Consider the following 25,419-nt stretch of genomic DNA (forward strand, 5'->3'; position numbering starts at 1 on the left):
ATGAATTTTCATGTGGCTCACTCACCCCCAGTGTTTTATTTCAGACAGTTGCTCCGTGGTCGCGGCAGTCACACAAGAGGAGAGAGAATCCTGGGCTTAAATGCAGTCTTTCGCGTTTCCAAGAAGGAAGCCGTGGGCGATGACTTAGAAACCTTGTTGGCATTCTCTCCCCAACCTCCTACGTGCTCTCTCTCTCTCTCTCTCTGTCTTTTTTTTAATTAAACGAAGAGACATTTTCAGTAGTCACACTCCACTGTGGGGACACATTTTCCAATAACCAAGGAACAACTGAATGCAACTCTTTCCCATCAGAATTACACGCACAGACGGGGAGAGCAAGCCACTAACGACAGAGGCTGGAGCAAGAATTTTAACCGACAGGGAAAAATGCTTTGAAATGTTTCATCTTGTGTTTGCTTGGGTCTCAGTCCTTTTGGGATGCTATGACAAAATGCCATAGGCTGCGTGGTTTATAAACAACAGAAATGCAGAATTATTCCTCACCGTTCCGGGGGCTGGAAGTCCAGAGTGCAGAAGGGGCCGGCTGATCCCGTGCGTGGTGAGGGCCGCGGCCGGGTTCGTAAGTGACCGTCTGGTCACTCTGCCCTTTCCAGGAGGAAGGGAGAAGGGGCTTCAGAGGGACTTGTGTCCCATAGTGAGGGCTCCACTCCCATGGCCCAGTCACCTCCCAAAGGCCCCACCTCCTCGTACCCCATCACTGGGCACTTCAGACTCAACAAATGAACTCGGGGGCGTGCAAACATTCAGTCGGTCGCAGCTTGCCACAGGTCCACCAAGACTGTCTTCTTGTCATCCTCTAGACCAGCAGGCCCAGACCTTTAGGCACCAGGAACAGGTTTCGTGGAAGACAATGTTTCCATGGACTGGGGGCGGGGGATGGTTTTGGGATGCATTAAGTGCATTTAAGTGCATTACATTCAAGCTTTTCTCCCACTGTGTTGGCCTGGTTCCTAATAGGCCTGGACATTGGGGACCCCTGCTCTAGACCTTACGTTTTTAGTTTCTTCAAGTCGGGAATCAAAACATGTTTAATATTTCCTTTAAGAACACACTGGCCCTGTGTGGCGTAGCTCAGTGGATTGAGCGCGGGCTGCAAACCAAAATGTCGCAGGTTCGATTCCCAGTCAGGGCACGTGCCTGGGTTGCAGGCCATGGCCCCCGGCAACCGCACATTGATGTTTCTCTCTCTCGCTCTTTCTCCCTCCCTTCCCTCTCTAAAAATAAATAAATAAATAATCTTTAAAAAAAAAACAACACACTGGATTTTTCCCAACTTGGTCGTTGAAGACAAAGGCAGGCATTGAGCCTAAGGGCAGGGTGGTAGCCACGCGCCACCCTGGGTGTCCGGTTCCTTGGATATTGTTTGGGGCAGGACGAGGGGGACTGCTTTGGGGTTTCCCCAGCTCTTTGTCAGTCCACCTGGCCCATCTGGTGGACTCTGAGATGCACACACGCACACACATGCACCCACACATCCACACACACGTGCACGTACACACACACACACACACGCCTCAGGAGTTACACAGCCCTGGCCTTCAGCCTGCTGTTGCCTTTTAAGGGGCTGTCACCCCACCTCTATCCGGGTGGCTTTGGTCTCGGTGACTCAAACTGAATTGGCAGTGGGCTCTCTGATCTGATGTCTACTCTGAAAACATTTTGGGGGTGGTTTTAGGATTTTCTAATTAGAGATTGGGAATTGGATGGAAGCCCTCACTTGAAATCATTCGGTGCTCCCCTGACTTGGAAGAGTGTGTGCTTATTTCAGGACGAAGGGAAAAACGACAGGCTGCGTTGAGTCACAGGAGCGAGAGGGGGCAGGGGGGACGAGCGGACCGCCTGCCACCAGCATTACTCAGAGGCCGGTGGGTTTTATGACTTGTTATTTAACGCTCACCACCGGCTGCTGGAAGGGGGCTGCGCTGCCAGGATTATGCGGGCAGCTGACTCTTTTTGCCTGGGCTCCCTGGCTTGGGTCTGGGAAGGGACGCCTGCTCCCAGAATTGTAGGCAAAGATCAGTGCCAGAGGTCGTGGTAATTCCACGCGCTCCAGTTCAGCCATTAAACCCGTGGCTAGGTTGGCTCCACTCCTGAACCCCTGGCCCGTGTGGGCGCAGATGCAGAATGAGTGACCCACGGGTTTCCTCCACATGTGCCACGTGTTTACGGAACACGACCCCAGAAACTCCAGAACACCCCTTCTGAACAGAGCTGACGACAGTAAACAATGGACACCCTGTTATTAGAAGGGACTAGTTCACAGAGCAGCTCTGTGACTCTTACGAAGTGTTCCAATGCTAGAAAGTTAATTACAAATTTCCTAAACGCAATCCCGTCGTGTTTTTTATGGTTATTTTTGGATAGCTATTAGAGTATTTCTCAAAGTTTTAAGACGGAGACGCTATATATATTCTGTGTGTGTGTCAAAGTTAACATCAAAGATTCGTGAAACAATAGTCACCATTCTAATGGGAATGCCTATTTGTTGTTATTTTTAGTCTATTGTTTTGTCTTTTGTTGTATGGCTTGCAAATGCTTGCTGGGATCCCTGAGGATGAAATCCTGACTGTTAATGGTGGCGACCCATGGTTTGAAAAACACTTTTTTACACCTTTTGCTCTGCAGGGCCACAAGGTTAGGTCTCCTCGCCTTTGTTTACCCCGATAGATATTGGACGGCGCTTGATTAATGTTCTCGTTTAGTGAAAGAATGAGTACCCACTACGACCGTACGCCTGTGACCCAGGGGCAGAACAAAGGCCAGAAGGAGGAGAAACAGAAGAAAGTGAGATGGTGAGGTGGAAGGACAGGAGACAGAGCTGGGGAGGGATACGCACTCCCCAGGAAGGGCAGAGCACCTGCGGCTGTTTTCTGGATGTGACATTTTGGTGACGTTGGCTTGTAGATTGCCCACCCTTTTTTTCCCACAGTGCTCAGAGTTATGTTACAGAAAAACTCTTGTGTGATCACTGTTTGATCTCCATTGTTCCAGTTCCCTATTGTTGCGTTAAACCACACCCCCCACTTAGTAGAAACAAACCCTCTGTCCCTGGAGACGGTGAGTTTGGCCCCCGATCCCGTGGGCAGGTATTTGGACCCTGCAAAGCACGAATGGCGGCTCGTCCCTGCTGGACGAGGTCTGGAGTCTCCTCCGGGCAGACATAGGCGTGCCTGGGGCGGAGCCCCTTGGAAGCTTCTTCCCTACTTTGTCTGACTCCTGGGGTCAGCTGAGACTGTACACTCGAGTGCCAGCATATGACCTTTCCATGCGGCTAGGGTGTCCTCCCCGCACAGTGGCCGGGTTCCAAGAAGCTCCCTGAGGCCCATGCTCCAGGAGAACCAAGCAGAAGGGCCCGGCACAGCACGTGATGCCCTAGCCTGTGAAGTTCCGCAGAACCTTCCGCGGTGCTCCCACTGGAAGCCATCCTAGCCTGCCCCGGGTCCAGGGCAGAGGGCGCGGGCCCCGCCCCTCCATGGGAGGAGTAGCAAGGAGCTTTGGGGATTTTTCATTAAACCAGTCTTTACTTTTCTCTTTTGGGGAAAAGCTGTCCACAGGCTTACTGTTTTGTGTCTGTTACTTCTGCTAGGCTTCAACTCTGTAAGCTAAGAGGAAGGAGAAAAGCTAGAGAAAGCGAAAGGGGAGCAAGGGTCCATCCTTACACCTAGGGCAGCAGCGAGACAGGTTTTCACAGTGATGGAGGAGGCGGACGGAGGAGGGGTGGCGGGCTCCTCCTGGGCAGGGTGCAGCCGAGAGGACAGCCGTGGAAACCGAGGAGGGGCTCAGGGTCACTTAGCGGGCCTTTGTGAGCCCCGCTGCTACTCAAGCTGTCTTCGTTGGACTCCAACTTTTGGGGAAATTGGTTCATTTCCTGTACCAGCCCTGCAGATTGGAGTTCAAAAATAAAAGTGAGTGTTTTGGTGCCATTTATGGCCCTTACAACCCAGGACCCACTCTTCATTTTTTCAAGGACAGGCTTTGTGCTTGGAGCCGAGACCGAGGAGAAAGGCCTGGCGGGTTAATGCAGTCCTCCCGAGTCTCTGGGGCTGGCACGGGTCAGGGTGACCTTGGCTCTCAGAGCTCTTGTCATTCACGTCTCCCTGTTACAGAGGAAAAATACAGAAAAACAAAAAGTGCTTTAAAGATGATTCATTGCGATCTTGTTTAAGACGTTCCATTTCGTGTAGAGATGAAGAGGAAGACACAGCTTCCTCCTGAGAGGGGTTTTTCCTCTCCCGTTCTCTGGCTCCCTGGTGTTTAGTTTTCCTTTTCCTGTGCCCTTTTTTCTTCCTGACCTTCCTTTTTTTCTGTCTCTGACTTCCTTTTTCTTTCACTCCCTCTTCCCTCATTGGTATCTTCTTGATTGAACTATCGGCTACCTTTTAAAACATTTCTCTTCCTCTGTTTCTCTACTCTTCTTTCTCTTCCTCTGTGATCAGAGGGTCTCTCTCTTGCAACCTGAGACTTCCAAGCACTGGAGTTAGGTTCAGATTTTTAAATACCAAAAAACCAAACAAACAAACAAAGAAACAAACTAAACAAATGAGGCACCACCTCACTAATTTAATGCAACTTGTATAAAGCATCCTTTTTTCCCCTCAGTACTGCTGATCCTAAGCAGACACGCAATCTGAAATTTCATTTAAAACATTTCCACACACAGATTAAGCACCTTGTAGACAGAAGAAAAGCAGAGAGGCAAAATATTGTTAATTATCAGAATCTTGCTTCTCAGAGAAAACCACTGACATTTTAGTATATATACATTTTAGTGTATTTGGGTTTGGGTGTGCATGTAGTTTTGTAAAATGGGATCATAGCATATACATTCTTTTATAACTCACGTATTAATTGGTACATAGCGGGCATCTGAACAGGTCCGTTAATCTGCTCTGCTGCTCCGTTGCGTGCTGAAGGTCAAACAGGATCATGCAGGCCAAACGCTCCGCGAGGCTCTCGGCCCGTGGTCACGTCTCAGTGAGTCATGCTTCCTACTTTTCTGTCCGACTTCCTGAACGGCCGGAACATGTTCGACTCAAGCTTTAGATCAGTTCTTTTTGTTCAGACCTTTAGATGAATGGCCCCCCTTCTTTTGCTTCTGTTTTCTTTTCAAAACGATGCTAATGTGCCCATTCCTTCACTGTCTCCCCACGAAACACCAGTGGAAGTCGAGCAATGAGCAAAGACACCCAAATCTCCCAGGCTGGTGCGGCCGCCCTTGACTGAGGGTCCAGCCACTTTCATGGGTGATTTCATTGAAGCATTTAGGGCTCCCAGGGGCCTTAGGGGTTTTGAGGCTTTAGGTCACATGGCGTCCGAGTGTCCCGTCTGGAAATGAAACCGAGATCTTCCATATTATTGTGAAGAAAGTTCCATGTCAGGGAGTTTTACAGGTGGTTCAGGAACTGCAGACGTATTTGATTTATACGACCTTTTAAAATATTATTTTGAACTCTTTAAGCATGAATGAAAAGTCACCGTGAGCTGTACTAATAGCTTCATTATTAGTAATGGAAGTTGCCGGGTTACGCCGACTTGAAGCAGACTTGAACACGAAGCACTTCCTCTCTTTCGTCTCTGTGCCTGTAATTATCCTGCTCGTGAGCGTGTCATTGACTGGAAAGATCGCACCGCGTTATTTCAGATCAGGCACGATCCACGCACTCCAGCAAAGTTGTTTCGGCAGGTTCCCTGCTGTCGCACCTGTGTGCTGGCTCTTACCACATCACGGAGCGTTCGGGCTTCTTGGCTTGGGAGCATGTCTGTCAGGTGTCCAGACACAGAGGAGAACCTGATTTTGTTCCTTTCTATAATTCTTGGGTGCTTTCCACCCGACTTCCAATATTCATTATAAGGAATAAAAGCTGGGATTATGTATACTGATTTGGAAACAAAAAAGTGTTTTATTTTTATTTTTTAATTGAATTTATTTGGGTGACATTGGTTAATAAAATTATATAGGTTTCAGGGGTCCAGTTCTATAATGCAACATCTGTGTGTTGTGTTGAGTGTTCACCCCCTAAGTCAAGTCTCCTTCCGTCACTATTTATCCCTCATTTACCTTCTTCTTCCTCCCCCACCCCCTTCCCTCTGATGACCACCTTACTGTTGTCTTTGTCTATGAGGGTTTTTTCCTTTGTTTAATCCCTTCACCAAGAAAAAGTATTTTAAATGACACCTTTCCAAGCATCTGGAGAAACTACGAAGATTTCAAGATAAGCTGCTAAAACGGTCACCCGAGACAGCGGCAGGCCACGTGTGGTGGGCGGGACTCCAGATGGCCTCGCCGGTGGTCACGCTGGGTGTTGGTTCCAGGCCCGCCGCTACCCTCTCCCCTCCAGGGCAGTCTGGACCTGTGGCTGTGCTGGGACATCACTCCTGTGACCCTGTCGTGTTGCACGCCCAAGGGATTTGCAGATGAAGCTGAGGCTGACCTTGTGTTAAGGTTGACCTTGGGTTAATCATGGTGGCCCTGAGTTCATCAGGGGACCTTTTCAGAGAAGGAGAAGTGGTGACGAGGAGCTGTCCTTTGGTTGGCCCTGAGAATAGAGAGATCACCAAGTGTGGAGTGCAGGGGCTACAGAGTAAAGAGCCTGGGGGGGCGGTCCCTGGTCAGTGGCTCACTAAGATAACTCGGGAAGAAAGAGGGGTCTGAGTCACCTACAACCACAGGAAAAGGATTTGCCGACACCTGGAGTGAACTTGAAAGAGGCCTCTGCATAAGGAGGCGGCCCCCTGACACTGGGATGTCAGCCTCGTGAGACCCCGAGCAGAGGGCCCAGCTGAACCTGCCGGACTCCTGACCCACAGGAACCGTGACGTCGCACATTTGTGTGGTTCCAAGGTCCGTGGGTGGCGGTCCTTCGTGACGCAGCCGTGAGCGAGAGCTGGCACACGGTGTGAACGTTTCCAGATTTTCTCCACATGGAATGGGATAGCAAGGCACAAAACCAACGTGAGTGTAGATGCTTGTCATGTTACTGTAATGATCATCTATAATTCCAGATACGGGGTTTTTAGGTTACTAGGAGGCCCCATTGTTGCTGCTGATTATTCTAATAAGTTATATTTACAAACCTAAGCCCATAAAGCATATTCCTATTAATACAATACCGCTTTGTCTATTTTGGGCTCTGAGGCATCATCTGAGGGATTTTTTTTCCTCTGCAGAACAAAAGAACTCCATTATTTGAAAACCGCTGCCTTGACTAATAGGCACTTTTTAAAAAAAAAAGACTTCACTTTGGTTGTTTTAAGAATGTAACTGTTGGCGGGGAAAGAAGAGCAGGATTGTGCAAGGCTAATTTATAGTCAGCACATGGGTTTTAAGTATATGTTTACCGTTGATTGTTCCCTCATTACCAAGTAATTCACAGACGTAAGGCAGCCAACCGCCGCTTTCGATGCAGACAGATGAGTTTTGCACTGGGGATCCTGTTTTTGAAAGCAGAATTCATTTGAATAGTAGTTTAAACTGTTTTAATCATGAAATAGGTCAAGTATTAAACAGAAAAGGAACAGAAAATGGAGTGAGTGGCACCCCTAGGCCCAGCCATCTGGGGTTAACAGGTGCTCGTGTCCGGCCTCTGCTTCAGGTCATCTTGGTATCAGTGCGCACGCCCAGCGGAGGTCCGGCCTCCTCCTCTCCTTCTGTTGATTTCTGCCCTCCCAGAAGCACATGTTTGCCTGAAATGGGTGTCTATCCTTCTCATGAATATTTCACAGCTTTTCTACCTATGTGTGGTGCTCACGAATAATAATACAGAGAGTATTTCATTTAAATCATCGCTATCATACTGTAGGTAACCTTTTACGATTTAATTTTTCATTCAAAGTTACATGTTTAGATGGATTGCGTGTAACACCCCACGGCACGAGGAAAGGACGGTTGGTTTCTCCATTGTCCCGCCACCGGTGAGCAGGCATGTGCCCAGCCCGGGCGTGAGGAACAGTAGTGCTGCCGTGCGCACCTTGTACGTGTGTCCACATGGCCCCGCTGGACAGTTCCTGTGGAACAGAATGCAGAGGCTGTTGCCTCCTCTGCCGGATTCTTATCCTTGGTTTTCAGCTCTGCTTAAAGTCAAGGCCATCCATAGCCTGACACTTCATTCCTGTCTACCTCATTATATAGACTTCCCGTCAGCACCCCCTAATGAGGGTGCGTCGGAGGAGTCAGAACGTCGGAGTTCCAGCTCTCAGCAGGGCCCCTAACTAGCTTCCTGATTTAAACAATAAAAATCACCTTTGGCCCAACTTGGTCATGTACCAACAGGGGTATCGCAGTATTCTGAAATGCTGTGATTCCTTAGGAGATGTTTAATAAGTGACATTTGAAATACCAAAGCTGGAGCCCTGACTGGTGTGGCTCAGTTGCTTGGGTGTTGTTCCACAAACCAAAAGGTCACCAATTCTATTCTTGGTTAGCCCACCTGCCTGGGTTGTGGGTCTGGTCCTGGGTTGTGGCCCTGGTGCACATGAGAGGCCACCAATCAGTGTTTCTCGCCTTCTCTTTCTCCCTCCCTTCCCCTCTCTCTAAAAATAAATAAGTAGAATCTTTTAAAATATAAGTAAATCAAATACCAAAGCTTGTGAATTATCATTTAAAAAAACACATGTTCAAATTACATCTCTAAACTAAAGGCACTGTCAAAAAAAAACTGAAAAGGCACTGCCATTCAGTTAAAAATAGAAAAAAACTTCGCTAGCTATTGCCCAGCTGCTTTCCAAAGTGGCCTGATTAGCCTGGGCCCACGCACAACGTAGACGGAGACTCATCTACGACAGAGACTAAGTCTGCAAAAGAAATGCCCTCTCCGGCAGTTAATCTGGGTCAGCGCTGGAGGAGCACGGCCGTCCTCGTTGCATCAGACTGGCCTTTATAGTGCTCCCTGCCCTGCTGGTGCTTGCTTAGCCCGGAGGGTGGGTGCCCGCAGCAGGGCAGCCTCTGGAGATGGGGCCTGGACGTCCCGGTGCGGTGTGCGTGCTCCGGGGGAAAGGAGGAGAAAGCTCAGGGGCGGGTGATGAGTTTGTCATGCTTTCAGAGGTTTGCCTGTGTAATTTCCTCTCTTGCCTCTGTCATCCCTGCTCACTCCTCTGGAAAAGTCTGTTCAAACTCGCACTCCCCGCCCTGTGCGTGGAGAGAGAGGAGAGCGACAGAAGGGAGGGACCTCTGGCGGGAGCCCAGTCGTTCTCTCGTGCGTGCGTGCTGTTGGGAGCCCTGCTCTGCTGGGGCCTCTGTCCGGCCCCTTCCCAGAGCACAGCCCTTCCTCTTAGGGCTGGAACCCCTGAGCTCCGGGGCTGGTTCTGGACAGTCTCGGAGCCTGGGAGCTCGGGCGCTGTGGACGCCTGGGCTGGCTGTGGCTGGGCTTCTGGGTTAGGACAGCCTGACTCTGTGGCTTAGGAGAGGGGGATGTCGTAGGCTTCCTTTGCATTTTGACACCCTGGTGAATGTGGATCGATAATGGAACGTGAGCAAATGTATCTTAATTCTAAAGAGAAAATGTTGAATGATGCCTATGCCTCCTCATAGGCGTGAAATAAATAGCCACTGATTGGCGGGAGGTCGTAGGATAGAGAAGGGAAGGAAGAATGCCCTGTGGTTCAGGTTTACAAATAACCAGATGTAAATGAAATAAGGCGATAGGAGGGCGAACATGGTTTTCAGAATCGGGGACTTACGGCCCGTGTTCCTCCAACTATGCGAGCCCCGGGAAACAGACTAGACCTTGGGTCTCAGGTAGTCATTCTGCTGTTTGGATCTGTGCTCCCCAAGGTCGTGTCTGGGTGCTGGTCTTCACGTCAGGGCTGCGCCAGCTCCGGGACCATCTGTTCCTGCCTGCAGGGCCCCAGACACCCAGCCGTGGGCATTGGCCAAGAGCGCTGTAAGGCATCAGGGACTGTCTCTCCCAAGAGGTGACATTTGAGCTAAGACTTGAGCGTAACAAGGAGGCAGATCCCAGTGCTGCAGGGACAGGAACAGCCGGTCTGAAAGCCCCAACTCAGGACGTGCTTGGCATTCAGGGAGCCAAAGGAAACAGGATGCCGAGCCCAGGTGGGAGGAGGGGCAGGCAGGATGGCTGTGGAGGTGGCCGGGGCTGCTGCTTTAGGCTGGGGCTTTGAAACCACCGCAGAAGTTGGATTTTCTTCTAAGAACGGTGCGAGCCTACTGTTGGACCTAAGGTCCCTGAATGTGTCTAGAGAGAAAGAAAGGTATACCTGTAAGAAATGCACATTTTGCGTTACTTTGATGATGCGTGGGGACAACAGCCACAGTGTGTAAGCGGTGTCTGTGCCGATGTGAACTGGTGGACACCGTAGTCCTTCGCCTTTAGTGCTGCCACTGAATGTCCTTGAAAACCATTAGACTGCATTGGAAGTTATGCTGGTTATTAGGCCTTGTGATGTATCTCGTCGTTCCGTGCATGAATGCAGGGGTCAGCCTGTGGGCCGAGTCCAGGCTGCCGCTCGGTGTTGTGAGTCATGTTGATGGGGGCACCGCCACGCCCGTGTGTGCCGTGGGGCCTCAACAGAGACATTCTGGGCTGCAGCGCTCTCAGTATTCACATGCCCGGCTCCCTCCGGGAAAAGTCTGCTCGTACCTGCACTGCTGAAGCAGCATATACATCACCGCGATGCAGTTTTTAAAGCATCTGGGTAATCGTTAGTTTCTTGGCAAGCTTGTGTATTTTATTTCATGCATTTCAAAACATTTTTCAGAGAAGAGTGCCATAGGCTCTCAAGACTGCCAAAACAGCTGTGACCCCGGGGAAAAGAGAAAGGACGAAGAATCCGGGTGGATGGGAACAAAAAGGCCCGACCGGAGCGGCTTCGGCTGAGTCCCCTCCCCCTTCTCAGTGTGTTTTCTGTGTTCCTGGAGCCCAGCACCGGTGCAGCCTCTTCTTCACGTGTGGTGCCGTGAGTCCTTTCCTCGGGCCGGGCACGGGCTTTGTGAGCTCTGTCCAGTGCAGTCCCCATGACGTGCGGTCCCGGTGTGCCTGTCTCCGTGCAGCGGTGATGCAGGCCCAGGGGGGCTGGCCCGTGCGTGCGTTCGCTTACTGAATAGTCACCGAGTGCCTGCTATGTGCCAGGTGCTGTGCCCAGTGCCCAGGTGACAGAGCTGTTAGTGGAGAAGCGAGAGGTCGAATCAGGCCCGTCTGGTACCAGTGGGTAGGTGGCCCACACCACAGCAGGTGTGTTCTGGATGCTTTGTGACAACACGCTGTCTCTTTGGAGCCAGCCAGCCAGCCTGGTCACTCCTGCTTCTCTGGCGTTTCCACCCAGCTTGGTCCCATAGCCCTGCACTCTGCAGGGTTACGCCTCTGCCCCCCTCCCTAGCCTGCTGGCGTTGCCTCGGGGAGGCCGTGCAGCTGCTGTGGCCCAGCTGTAGCAGTGCGCTCGGGTCCCTGCCCATGCCAGTGCCGCTGCAGCGGCCGTGAACGTGGGTTTTGGCGAGCAGGAACTTCTTTGCTGTGAGGGCAGCTCTCTCCTCCAGCCCTTTGTGGGTTGCCGGGAACCGCAGGCTGTAGGTTGCCCGGCGCAACCCAGGTTTAAACATTTGCACATGTGCTTTAATTGGGGGGTAGGTTGGAACTGATGGCAGGGGGAGGGGCCGGCAGTCAAGCCTCCACCTCAGAGTATGAGAAAACTGGCCCCCAGGGGAAGGCCTGCTCCACACGGCCCACCTCGCCTCAGGCAGGTCCCTCTCGCCAAACCGGGGGGCCCCTTGTCCCCTAGAAACACGAACAGGCCGAGTTAGCTGGTGGGCCAGCTGGATACTCACAGTGCCAGGCATGTTCCCTGCTTTCTTTCCTTTTTTTTTTTGTAACATGGTGCAGGTGAAGAGCATTGTTCATGCGATTATCCACTTGGCCTTCAGTGATTTTTCCACACACACACACACACACACACACACCACTTACATTCCATCAGTTTGGACTCACACTGCAACACTTTTGTTTTTGTTTGTTGGTTTTAACACTATTTTCCAATTGCAGTCGGCACGCAATGTTATATTAGTCTCAGGTGTGCAGCACAGTGGTTAGACACTTATGCAACAAGTGATCCCCCAATATTTATTTCCAGTGCCCACCTGGCACCATGCCTCGTTATATAAGTATTATTGGCTGCATTCCCTGGGCTGCACTTGACCCCGTGACCCCACTGCAGTCCTGTTTTGCAACCAGCATTTTTCACTTCACAAACGTGACATCTTCTCATATTATGAAACAGGCTTTCATACCAGTTCTTTTGTGCCTGTATTATACGTCATCGGCCTGCTTTACCGTATCTATATAAGTTTTCCTTCATTTGGGGGGGACTTGTGGAAGACTCGGTCTGTTGCCGAGAGGCCAGTCGGAGTAGAGGAACCGTGCCATTATTTGAACAGGGGAAATTTAAAGAAGCCTGGGTTGGTGTGGTGCATTTGGCTGGAGCATCCCCGTACACCCAAAGGTTGTGGGTTCGATTCAGGTCAGGGCACATCCCTAGGTTGTGAGTTCGATCCCCGGTCCATCAATAAATAAAATTTAATTTTAAATTAAAATGTTAATCTAAAGAAACCAACTAACTGCAAAAAAGGGGGTAAAAGAAGGAGGCGTCGCAGCCAGGTAAGCTTTGAGTCTGGGGAGGAGCAGACAGTTTAAGAGCGGGCAGTGCATCTCCCCCGAGGCTCCTGAAAGGGTGCGTGGCTGCCGGGGGATGTCACCGCCTCAGGGAGTAACAGCAGGCCTGTGCTGGAAGGTTGAGGGTGCGGCACTGCTCAGAAGTGGCCTCAGGTAGGACACGGCCTCCGGTAGGGCAGGTGGGGCCCCAGGGGGCCAGAGGCCTGGGGGCTTACCACAGTGAACAGGGCACTGGTCCTCCAGGCAGGGTCACTTCAGCGCCCTCTACTGGGGAAGCGTGGCATTCTCCCAGGTGGCAAGGGGAGAATGCAGCAGAGCCACTCTATTGTTATTCCAGACTGGGCCGGAGGACGATTGGTTTTGACTTAAGGGATGGATGGATGGATGGATGGGAGGGAGGGAGGAAGGGAGGAAGGAAGGAACACTTGGGTGTTCTGTTAGTGTGTTTTTGTCTCCGATTTAAAAGAGGCTGCAATGGACCTCATTTGTCAAGTGTCTGCATCTCTGACGGTTCCATAGAGCAAAATGCACACAATTTGATTTTGAACACTTTTAAGGCTTTTGTTGAGCCTGACAAAATCACCCACCCAAAATTCGTCCCTGTTTATTCTCTTTCAAATGACGTCTGGGAGGGAAGGCATATATTTTTGTCACCGAAAGTGCTCTTTATGAGTTTTTCAGGTCTCGGGTCTGTTTGTTGGATTGTGAACTTGGAGACTGGAGGTGCTCAGAGCCGGCCCTTCGGGGCTGGAGCCTGAGGTCTGACTTGGGGGGGGGGGCATGCCCTGGGGTGCTGGGAGGGGGCGGCGAGGGGGGTGTCCTTCATCACTCGCCCCACCTCCTTAGCTCACTCCCTTTCCGCTCCAAGTCCTTGCCGCTGTCAGATTCACTTCTCTGAAATAGCCCTTTCCTCAGACTGGCACTCTTGCTCAAAAGCCTTAAGCGTTTCCTCTGCATATGTCACTGAGAGTTACGGTGACCCTGGACACTGGGCCGCTGCCTCTGCTCTGTTGGTGAGGAGAGTGAGGCAAATTGTCCGAGGCTGCACGGCAGGTGAGTTGGCCCAGGTCCCGCCTGGGGCTTCCCTCCTTCCGGTCCACTGCGCCTTCCCGACTCCCAGACCCCCGCTGGCCCATTGCCCCCACCTTCCTACTGTTCTCCCAGGACAGCGCCGGCAGTGAGTGAGCATGTGGATCCCGGCCCTCAGCCCCTGATGGTCACACTGTGCCTTCGCTGGTGCCAGCCCACTGCCTCGGGGGCTGCAGCTGCCCCTCGGCTGCTGCACTCGTGGGCTCTGGCTCCTCGGACTTCGAGGCTGAGTTCAAAACTCACACCTAAATCATGACCTTCCATTCCTTCTTAAGGAGTTGGGTGCAGGCAGTTCTTACCCTAAGGTCTTACAAGGACATGGGCAAGGCTTGAGCTGAGCTTTCAGTGGCTGGGGAAGCAGCAACTTTCCTGCCTTTCTAAATGAGTACTTTTTTTTTTTTAGCAGTAGTGAACACTTAATGATTCATGTTCCTTTAGGATAAATATGTTCTTAAACCTACTGTTGTTTATGTTCTGCAAGTGGTTGATTCAAATGCTGAGGGGGACAGGCATCCTCCTCACTGGTCCTCTCGGGCTCACTGCGACCCTGTAGACCCGGGAGCTGCCTGCCCACGTCCCTCCACGCCTTCCCCCAGGCCTTCCCTGGCAGCGAGACAGCAAACCTTCCACGGGGAACAGGCCCGCCCCCTTCCGGTCTGTGTTCACACCCCGCAAGCAGGTGGACAGCAGACATCGTACTCAACACTTGTCTTGGTCTTTCTTCTTTCGCTGTTGGGAGCTGTGTTAAGGGTACCTAGTGCTGTGGAAAGTAAAACGACTTAAGAGAAACAACTGCTGAGAAGAGAATCGAGGGAGGAGCAAGAAAAAGGTGTGGAAACGAAGTCAGACCCAAGTCCTTCAGTGCGTGGCTGGAGAGGGGCTGCCGAAGCCGTAGAGGGGTGCTGGGACGTTGTCCCTGAGGGCACGTGACCCCGGGGAAGGCCGGAACATGACCTCTGGGAAACGTTCAGTGACGAGAGTCTGCCACCCTTTCTCCCGTATTCTTCCTCCTCACCCCACCTCTCAGCCCCTTCCCGCTGGCTTTGGGGGTTCAGATTTTGTTTTTGGGGTATTTCCAGCATCCGTCCTCCAACATTAGTCCTCTGTCTGAAGGCTTTGCTCAGTAACCTAGCAACCGGCGCATCACATACTGCCCCCAGTTACTTCCTTCAGCTGTAAGATTCAAAGATCACCCAGACGGACGCAGAGATCACACGGGACCAGATGTCCGTGCCAAATCAGTCTTGGTGACGACTGAGCAGTGGAGGTGAAGACCAGTGGGCGTTACTTTGTAGAAATACATCTGAAGTAATGATGTTGTCACGCCTGAGGTCGGGGGGAAGAGAGAGAGAGAGAGAGCAAGCCAGCGCACAGGGTGGGGAAAGAGCGAGAGAGCTGGAGAAATCCTTGGAGCTGCCTGCCCTCCAGGGGCCTGATTGTGGGGTCACACGTGCCCCACCCCCAACTTTCTGTTTCCCTTGCCGAAATAACAGGAAGAGGGGCGGAATTGGAGTTTTTGACCAGGAGATTGTCCTTCCTCTGTCGGGCTAGGACAGAAAGCTGGCATACTGAGGCAAACACATTTCAGAGGACCAGCGTGACAACAATGGCAGTTTTTTCTGCGTGAGCTCGTTAGCCGGTCCGCACAGAGGTCCGAGTCTCTGAGCTCGTTCTGTACAGAAGCACGGAGGCAGCCTAGCGAGACGCCGGTGACCGTCAGGGGCTGGCGCCGTCTGGCACTGCTGGGCGTGAGTGACATAGCAACAGCTGTGGCTGCGTCCGCTCACTGTCGGCCGTGAGGACCCTTCCCTGCAGGAGTGTCCCTTCTGCTTCTCTCTCGTGTTCATTCATTCATTCATTCATTCACTCATTCACTCTTGTTTTTATTGAATGTGTTGGGGTGACGTTGGTTGACAAAATTATACAGGTTTCAGGAGTGTAGAGTTCTGTAGCACGTCACCTGTACAACGTACTGTGTGCTCACCACCCCAAGGCCAGTCTCCCCCATCACCATTTATCCCCCTTCCCCCTCTTCCTCCTCCCTCTTTCCCTTTCCCTCTGGTATTCACCATGCTGTTGTCCGTGTCTATGAGGCTTTTTGTTGTTTACTTACTTATTTATTTCACTTAATCCCGTCATTTTTTCCACCCAGCCCTGCATCACCCTTCCGTCTGACAGCTGTCAGTCTGTTCTCGGTATCTGTGAGTCTGTTTCTATTTTGTTGGTTTATCCCATTCATTAGAGTCCACATGTGAGTGAAATCATACAGTACTTGTCTTTCTCTGCCTGGCTTACTTCACGTAGCACAATGCTCTCCACGTCCGTCCGCGCTGTCGCAAAGGGTAAGTTCTCCTTCCCTTTTCATGCCTGAGTGCTGTCCCACGGTGTCAGTGCACCACGGCGCTTTCATCCGCTCACCACGTGACGGGCACGTGGGCCGTGTCCAGACCTCGGCTGTTGTAAGCAGCACTGCAGTGAACGCAGGGGTGAATAGACACTCTCACACAGGTGTTGGGGTTCCTTCAGATGTGCCCCCAGAGTGGAGCCACTGGGTGATAAGGCAGATCCGTCCTTAGTTTTCTGAGGCATCTCCGTGCTGTTCCCCCCGGCGCCTGCAGTGGTCTGCCCGCCCACCCACGGTGCACGCGGGTTCCCTTCTCAGCACCTCCTCACCAGCACTTGCTGCTTGTCGATTTACTGATGACAACCCTTCCGACAGGTGCGAGGTGATACCTCGCTGCGGTTTTGTCTCGTTTGCCTCCGTCTTCATGACGTGGAAGGCCGGAGCCCTTCCTCTCACGGGGCTGGGAGGTCTCCTGAATGAGGCTGGGGTGGTGGAACCTGTACTGGGCTCATAGTGAAGCAGCTTCCCCCTCCCCTGAGTCGGTGGCTCTGGAGGGCGACCCCCCGACGTCTGTATTTCAACATGCAGCATGGCGATATTGAAAATAAAATGAAGGTCACATGGCAGCCGGGGGATGACAGACAGATTCCCAGAGAGGAGGCACGCAGGGCGGTTTCTTGGGGCTGGGAGTTGACGGATGCATTCTTCGTTTTTGCAGAATTCCTGTCTCCGTTTGGGGGGTGCTCTCATTTGTTCCTTTCCTTCCCCACGTGCTTTTCTGTGTCACTTAGCGGTGCTCCTTGTCTAGCCAGAGAAAGGTGACCCTGGCTGAGGTCATCCCTGCTGGGTGGCCCTGTTTGTGCAAAGCTGCTCCCCGGCCGTCACCAGCGCAGCGGGTGGACAGGGCGGAGCTGGTCAGCGCGTGGCTCGTGGTGGTGACGCAGACTGTGCAGGGCTCAGCTGTAGCTGCGTCTCGGTGGGTCAACTGGAGATGCAGAACCAGCCGGAGAGGCGTGCAGAGGGACTCACTGCAAGGCACTGGCTCACAGGATCGTGGGACTGGCTGGGCACACCCCACACCCACAGGGCGGGCCGTGGGGGAGAGCAGGCTGGGGCTCCGGGCTGAGAGCTGGGTCTGCTCCCCGCCGGTAGCGCTTCCTCCTGCTCAGGGAACCCTCAGCTCTGCTTTTAAGTCCTTTCCACGTACGGAGTCAGGCCACCCAGGTCATCTAAGGGAATCTCTTCCACGTAAAGTTAGCTGATCCTGGACTTACCGCATACCTGCAGAACGCCTTCCCGGGGCCGCCGGGATCCCAGTTCGATCGAGTGGTAGGGACGGCCGCCTGGTCCAGCTGACGCATCGACAGAGCACCACGGGGGTCAGATCGGGATTTGCTGAGAACCGGACGTCGGGTTCCGGCTGGTCTTCCACAGCACGGACGGGCCCTGCCACAACAGTCCAGGATTGGAGTGAGCCGCAGAGAATTTCCAGTCGAGGGGCTCAGAGAATCTTCGGGGGAAAGCGGTTGATGCTTTGGGTTGGAGAGTGTGTGAGTCTTGCAGGGAGTTTCTGTGACGGGCGGTCATGCCATCTGCCTACGCGGGGACCCTGGGAGGGTGAAGGGGTGCAGCAGAAGAGGGTGAAGAGATGCCCGAGGTCCCGTGACGGTAGACAGTGAGGCTTGGGTTCTCGGCGTCAGCTGGCTACCGGGGGAGGAGTAGTCTCTTCTCAGCTCAGACGTGTGGCGCTCCTTTCTAAGGAAGAGGGACGCACGAGCCTCGTTCCTAAGCCAGGAGAACTGCAGTTCTCGTGAGTGCCCACGGACCCAAAGGTCAAGCGCGGATGTGGCTGCCACCCTGCCCAGCCGGCCCCTTCCGAGAGAGGACACGTTACTAACAGCAAATCCCAGCTGGAAGCTCGCCCCGAGTTCCCCTGCTTCTCCCTCTTTCAGTGGCAAAGGTCCCAGTCTCTCTACCTTTTTGGGCCATGCCAGTCCTTTCCTTGTGTGTCCCAGGCTACGGGATCGCTCAGGACTTCGCTCTGCTCCGTGAGGACGTTGATTCCAGATGTGCTGCTTCCTCTCCCCTCCTGGGAAACCCTTGCTTGCAGAGCGGGCCTTCTCCAGCGTCCCCTCCTCCGGAGGCCTCCCCCCGCAGTCACTTACGCCTGCTTGCGCAGTGCCAGTCCCGTACCGTGCGGGCCGCCCACCGCTCCTCTGTGGGGCAGGGGTGATTATTACAGGCCAGCCTCTCTCACGTGAGTGCATCCCCGGAAGACAGGAGTTAAGACTTATTTGACTCTGTGTCTGCCCCAGTGTCTCATCAATGGCCAGGCACATAGTCGGGCTCGCCATTCATTCAACATGTGTTTGTCCAGCGCCCACCGTGTGCCAGGCCACAGACGTTCCCTGTTCTAGGAAGCAGCAGTACAGTCGAGATACACTGTCTCTTTTGATGGAGGTCACGCTCTGAGGGCGGAGGGAGACAGCCAGGGAACGAGATGAGTCAAATCCCAGGCGCGGGGGCCTGAGCGTGAGGAGGAGGGGTTGCCGGAACTCCCCCTTGGCCCCGTCGGTCCGCCGTGAGCTTGAAGAGGCACACCTTTGCCGATGCTCCGTTCTGGGTAGGAGCCGCTGACGCTAGCTTTGTACTTAGGATGACGTGCATCGCGCTGCTGCTTTTTATGGCGCAGATCACACATAGAGGCCCACGAGAAACAAGAGTACACAGCAATGTACATTTGGGATGTTATTTTTGTGCTGAATAATGAACAGCTGACTTTCTTGCTTTTAATTTTTCGGAGCATATGCCACGGGCCAGACCCTGTTCCAAGCCCTGTAAAGGGGTGACGTCATCCAGTCCTCGGAACACCCCGAGGGGAGGGGCTCTCTCCCCATTTGGCACGGGAGGCAGGGGGCGCACAGCGGCGTCACTGGTCCCAGACTCCCCGGGTGAGAGTGGGTCAAACCCGGCCTGTCCTTGCTAACTGGAGACCCTGCTCTGACGTGACGCTCTGCTCGGCCCGCGTGGAGTTGGCGAAATCGAAGCGAGCGCAAGGCTGTTCCTGCGTTAGCGGAGCCTCTGCCCCAAGCCAGCCATTCCTCAGCGACAGCAGCTGGCATCCGCTCTGATCGCAGATCCCGTTGACCTTCCTGATGGGCCACCGGGGCTTCCCTCTTCGATTCTGGTCTACCTTTGTGTTAGGGCCTTAACGTTGTTAATGCCTGCATTAATAGTTCTTTTTTTTAAAAAAAAAGATTTTATTTATTTATTTTTAGACAGAGGGGAAGGGAGGGAGAGGGAAACATCGATGTGTGGTTGCCTCTCGAGCGCCCCCTACTGGGGACCCAGATCGCAATCCAGGCCTGTGCCCTGACTGGGAATCAAACCGGTGACCCTTTGTAGGTTGGTGCTCAGTCTACTGAGCCACACCAGCCAGAGCTAATAGTTCTTTTGCTTATATTTCTTATTCCAAAGTACAAAACACTGATTAAAAAACACTGTTTCAGGGGAAAGGGAGAGCGAGAGAAGGCTGATGAGCCGTAGCTGGGGAAGGCGAGGTTGGGGCTGCCTTCTGAGCAGCAGCAGCCGATCCCACACGTGGGCAGAGCCTCCGCCGGGGCTGGTGCTCACTGCGTTCTCCGGGCACCGGGAAGGGAACACTCGGATTGGAGTGACGGAGTAGCTTGTGCTGAGTACACACAGCAGGTGTTTGAACCCAGCCAGCTCTGCCTGGCGGCGGTTTGAATACTGTGGTGGTTTTGCACAAAAAATCCCCGAGGCCCTTGGGTCTCAGGAAGCTGGGAGCCAGCATTGCAGGAGTCTCCTTGGGGGCCTGGGAGACAGCAGCTTTATTTCATCTCGGTGAGACTCCCACCCAGCGCCCCGCACCCTGACGGCATCACAGGGACCCCTGGGAGCCTGCAGAGCATTTGCTGAAGTCACCCATCCATCTGTGTTCTCATGGATGGATGTTGACCAAGCGATGAACTCGCCCGCCCTCGTAAGGATAAACGCAAGGTCTAGGTCCTTTTCCCTTTTGCAGGGAAGTGGAGTGCGTCCGGTGGGGGGAGGGTCGGTCCTCCCCAGCCCCTCTGTGAGGGTTGTGCAAGGAACCCACCATCTCAGCAGCTTTGGTTTTTGACCTGTAAAATGGAAAAAGAATTACTATGATAGTTAAATCAGCATCACAAAAACAAAACAAACCAAAAAAAACCCCTAAGCCCAATGCTTTTCAACAAATGTTAGTTTATTGCTCTTATTAGAAATGCTTCATCCCCGCTCCACGTTTCCAGGAGGAGAGAGGATTGATCAACCCTCCTGGCCTCTTCACTCCCCCAGGGTCTGTTCCCCACTGGACTGATTGTTCGGGAAGAACAGTCTGAGCCCCCCCTTTCCTCTTGGGCAGGAGCCTGCCTCAGCTCTTACCTTCGCAGGCAGCTGATCCGAGGGCTCAGCTAGCTGTCTGCCGGTTCTTGGCCTGAGCCTCATTCCTCGTCATTGCTAAGAAATGGGGTTCTGTCCACGGACTCTGCTACTCAATTCAGTTAGAGACCGAGCAAGAAAGAGCTATGCTGTGGTTTCAGCCTCTTTAATATTCCACCGTTAGTATTTGCTCTCTCCCTCTCCAGTTCTCACAGTCAGACCTTTAGAGTTGACAGGAGACTTTTTTTAAATGACTGCAGTTCACTTCACCGTGTCGTCTTCCCTGAGCCTGCCCGCAGGGGGCCGTCCACCCTTGCTGGCACGCTGCCGGTGATGGACGGTGAGGCCAGTGGCTTCCTCAAGGGGCGGCCCGAGGCGTCTGGCTGGGGCTGGCGTCACCCGCGGAGGGTTTGGTTCCGCAGTACTGGGCCCCCGGGCCTGCACGGGCTCAGTACACAGCGTCCAGGTGGGGTTTTCTTTGGGAGACAGCGCCGGCCCGAAGCCTGGGGGAGAGGGCGAGCATTCCCCGTGTTGCCGACACCTGATCCTGGGAACCCCCCTTCCACCTCTGTGGTGCACCTGCCGCAGGGTCCTCAGCAAGTCCTGGCTCGAGCTTTGTCTTCCATGGGGCGGGAGAGTGAGCTTCGGGGCGTGTTGTCGCCTGGGTGTGCCCCGGTGGGCCCTGCAGAGGGGCGGCTCCCATGAGGTCGCCTCCTGAGAGCTGAGCATGGTGCGTACCCTGGTGGCAGAAAATAAAACTGGCTGCAGGATTCTGTTTTCAGTGCCAACAATGCCAACTGCAAGCGCTTCAGGATCCTCGCCCCCAATGGGCTTGCCCAGTGGAGATGGGCCGATGTGGGGCCCGCCTTTAGGGCAACAGCCAGTGGGAACTCACACATGATGAGACACCGAGCTCCTTAATAACCTTAAGAGAAATAATAGCTGTGTTGACATATAATGCACCTGCCCCCATGCTGACCTTTTGAAAGTGTGCACCTCGGTGGTGGTTGGTGTATTCATAGGTTTGTGAAACCACCGCCACAGACCGCTGCAGAGTGCTTTCATCGCTCAGGAGAGACGCTCTGCACGCATTAGCATCCGGTCTCCGTCCCCCCACTCCCCCCCCCCACCGTTGGAACCCCCTCCCCTGCCTCCCGTCTCTGTGGCTGCGCCGGTCCCGGACAGGTCATCTGGGGAACCACACGGCGTGCAGACTTTGTGCCTGGGCTCCGTCACTGCGTTTGCTCTTTTCGGAGCCCTTCACGTTGTAGCATGCATCGATGCTTCATCTCCTTTTATGGCTGAATGACATTCCGCTGAGTGGGTGTGCCGAGTTGTGTCCACCCGTCCTCTGGGTGGTACACATGCTGGCCAGGTCGTCTCCACGTTTTGGCTATTGCCAATGATGTCTCTGTGCCATTCAGGTACAATTGTTATGTGCGCATATGTTTTCAATTGTCTGGGGTGTGTATTCGTAGAATTACTAGGTCAAAGCCCTTTAAAAACCTTTAAAATGGCTTTTCTTGCTGTGCTGTCTTGGACCCCGTATTCCCATTCTTGGGGTATCTATTCACTTCCTCTGTGCCGAGTGCTGTCTGTGACTTGATGCAGAGTTAGCACATCTGGTACCCAGTACCCAGTTTAAAGTTCTTTGTAGAAGTAAATAAAGCTGATTCAAGTGAGGATGAACAGACATGAGAATGCTTATCATCGCCTCCACTAGGTCATAGCACCTTGTTCTCTCCTGTACCAAGCTTCGACGGGGAGATTTACGAAGATTTTTTTTTTCTTTTCCAGAATCGCAATGAAATAAAAAATGGCACTATCCTTCGATTAACTACATCTCCGGTAAGTTGGTCTTCGTGTAGAGCTTCCCAGAGAACGCTTTGCTCTGCTGTCCCTCCTTATGTGACTATGGGTGTTAATATTTGAAGACGACTTCAGTGCAGAATGGGAGGGTTCTGGAACGCCCTCGCGTGCAGCTTCTAGGTAATCAGGAATGCCCTTTCCTCCACTGCCCCTCGCAGACGAGGGGGCCTTTGATCCAGGTGCAGTGCGAGCAAACCGACTGCAAGGGCCGGTTAGTTAGGTGGTCGTCTCCGCACTTATCATGTCACAGCTGGGGCGGCTCCGCTCCACTGCTGGGCTCTGACGCACCTGCCCACACGCCCGCCTCCTGCCGTGAGAGTGAAGTCACACAACCGACAGACAAGGCCAGAGACAGCCTGTTACTCCCCCGTAAAGTCAGCGGGTGTGCGTGTACGGGTGTGAGTGTGCATGCGTGTGCACACGTGTGCATGTGTGACAGAGAGGGCTTGAGCATTTCCCCAGTTTGGTCAGTTATTATAACAGTTCGGACAAATGCAGTTCCACAAATATTGGCACTTACGCTGGGTCATTGGCGGCTGATTCTGGCTCGAACGTGTTCAAGCTCTTCCGAAGAAAAGCTGCCGCACGGAGGGCTGGAGGGCCCGGGCCAGTGACGACAGGGCTCATCTCTGTGTCTCTCCCTTGCTGGTCGAGGCTGCAGGTAGCACCGCTCGCATGTTTAAACTATATCACTTAACAGTGCATCTTCTTGCTTTCCTAAAAGATAATCTGCACAAAATACACCAAGTGTTACTATTTTCCCTCTGCATATGTGATGAAAACTGTGTCTAACTCTCATTTTCAGTTTCTACCGAAGCCATGTGGTGGGCTAAAAATAAATGTAAAAATTGGGTAAAGCATCTGGCTAAAATTAAATTGTGGGTACTGTAACCACCACACATTCTTCTTGCTGAAAATTATATTAGAGAGGCCGTACAACGCCCTGGCGCCCTGCCCGGTAACGTCTTGAACCCGGACACGGCGATGAGCTCAGCAGAACGCGGAGCTGGACGTGGCCGGCCCGCCTGTCCATGCCTTCTTTCCCACTTCATGGCGGTTATTATCACTTATGCTCATTTTCCAGTGGCTGCATGACGAGCTGAGACATGTTTGTCTGGCTTAGCACTGATCTTCTCACTCGAGTCAGCAAGAATTAATGTTCCTTTGACCTTCCGAGACCGTGGTTTCTCTGGGTTTTTCTTTTTTTCTTTTTTTTTAAGATTTTATTTATTTATTTTTAGAGAGGGAAGGGAGGGAGAAAGAGAGAGAGAAACATCAATGTGCAGTTGCTGGAGGCCGTGGCCTGCAACCCAGGCATGTGCCCTGACTGGGAATCGAACCTGCGATGCTTTGGTTCGCAGCCTGAGCTCAATCCACTGAGCTACGCCAGGGCAGGGTTTTTCTAGTTCCTGTGGATCTTGCTAAGACTCCTCATTTGCTCGCTGGTCAGAAAGGGCACGTCTCACGTGTTGTTTCATTGGAGAATTAAGCCCCATTTTTTATTTTTATTTTTTTAAGATCTAGGCCTTCTTTAAGCCCCCAAAGAAGTCAGTTCTCTACCTCTCTCTCTTTTTTTTTTTTTTTTATGGCCCCGTGTTCATGACCAAAATTTCCACAGTGCTAAGCCGCTCCTGGAGAGAGGGGTAGGTGTGTGGCCGGGGGGAAGCATTCGGCATCCTGGAAGCACACACACTCTGATGACGGCGTGGCTCTGTCCGGCACAGCGGGCTCTGTCCTGTTCAGGCGGCGACCTTCACAGTCCCAGCCCGCAGCGGCACAGGTGTGGCAGCCCGGGCTCAAGGAGGAGTTGTAAGATGAAGTCCACCCGCAACAGACCGGCTCCCAATTTCTAAAGAGCAGTGGGCGCCACACTGGCACCCTTGGAGGAGCCTCAGAATGCGGGCGTCCAGGCCCTTCATGAGCAGCTGAGTTGGGGTGTCTGGGAATGGAGTTCGGGGATCTGCGTTTGGTGGAAGCGCTTGATGGGCGGCTGTAGCCGCCGCCGCTGCGTCTGGATTTGGGAACCGCAGTGTAAGCCAGATATTCTGGATGTGCAAACTTCCCTTGTTTCTGGTGGATTATATTTTTTATTATTTTGTGTTTGACTGAAAAATATGGTTCGGCATATGCTAACTCTTGCACTTTCTACGCGTACACTGAAAATGTGTTCAAGAAAACAGTGTCCATCAAGTTTGCTAGGAAGTGTGAGAGAGCCACAAAGAAACCAGCACTGGTGTTATGCGGGCTTTTACAGCCCCTTATCTACCATGGCTGGACTCTCTCAGTAGCCAGATGAGAGTGCACACACCCCCACATGCGTGCACACCCCCACACACATACACTCATGCACGTACACACTCATGCACACGCACGCAAACGCTCTCGTTTTCGATTCTGCGCAGCTGTGCTGAGTTTTACCTCCACTCGATCAGAGGTGGCGTTTTTGTTGATGAGTTTGCTTTCTGCCTTCCTCTGTCACAGAACAGCCCTTTCTGGGTTGTTTCTGGCAAAATAGGGGGTTGATAAGAAAAAGTCTAAAAAAAGAGCAGCACTGTTCTTCTTATAAAAGCCGTTCCACTGGGCCCGCGGTCCTCCTCTGCCTCGCACAGCTCATCCAGGAACTGGAGCGGCCGTGTGCACGCATGTGCTGTTCAGGCGTCATATCTCTGCCCGGGTCCCTGGCATCATATCATGGGCATACAGCCACGGGCGTGCCCGGAAGTGTGTGTGTGTGCATGCGTGTGTGCGTGTACGCACACATGCAGTCAGGGTTTGGGGAGCTTCCAGGGCTGCAGCTAAGCGGCGTTTTCTTCTGCCTGCAACGGTGGGAACAGCTGTGCCAGTGGCCCCGGAGGTCACAGGCTGCCTGGAGCTGAGTTTCAATAAATTTTGGCTGCTGTGCTCATAGGAGAAGCAGGGGGTTGCCAGACTGCTGGACTGACTTCCCTGAAATTGTGTTGTAAAAAGTCCCCTCAGTGAATCCGTCTGTCTGTGGCCTTGCAGTGGGAGAAGCCTGCCCATGTGCAGCACAGGACCCGCAAGGACAAAAAGGTT

General features: G+C 52.8%; 1 protein-coding gene across 6 annotated transcripts in view; it reads left to right on the forward strand.

The window, feature by feature from the left end:
- The window catches only part of ELMO1 (engulfment and cell motility 1), a 472,430-nt gene that overhangs the window by 127,813 nt on the left and 319,198 nt on the right, over positions 1-25,419 (forward strand). For all 6 annotated transcript variants that reach the window (XM_045828139.1, XM_045828136.1, XM_045828134.1 and 3 more), the window contains one exon: positions 22,294-22,344. In XM_045828139.1, the coding sequence (XP_045684095.1) occupies positions 22,294-22,344 (51 nt within the window). The remainder of the gene's footprint in view (positions 1-22,293; positions 22,345-25,419) is intronic.

The sequence above is a fragment of the Phyllostomus hastatus genome, unplaced genomic scaffold (genome assembly GCF_019186645.2).
Source record: "Phyllostomus hastatus isolate PE091 unplaced genomic scaffold, TTU_PhHast_1.1 phas_scaffold_78, whole genome shotgun sequence".
Classification (NCBI taxonomy): domain Eukaryota; kingdom Metazoa; phylum Chordata; class Mammalia; order Chiroptera; family Phyllostomidae; genus Phyllostomus; species Phyllostomus hastatus.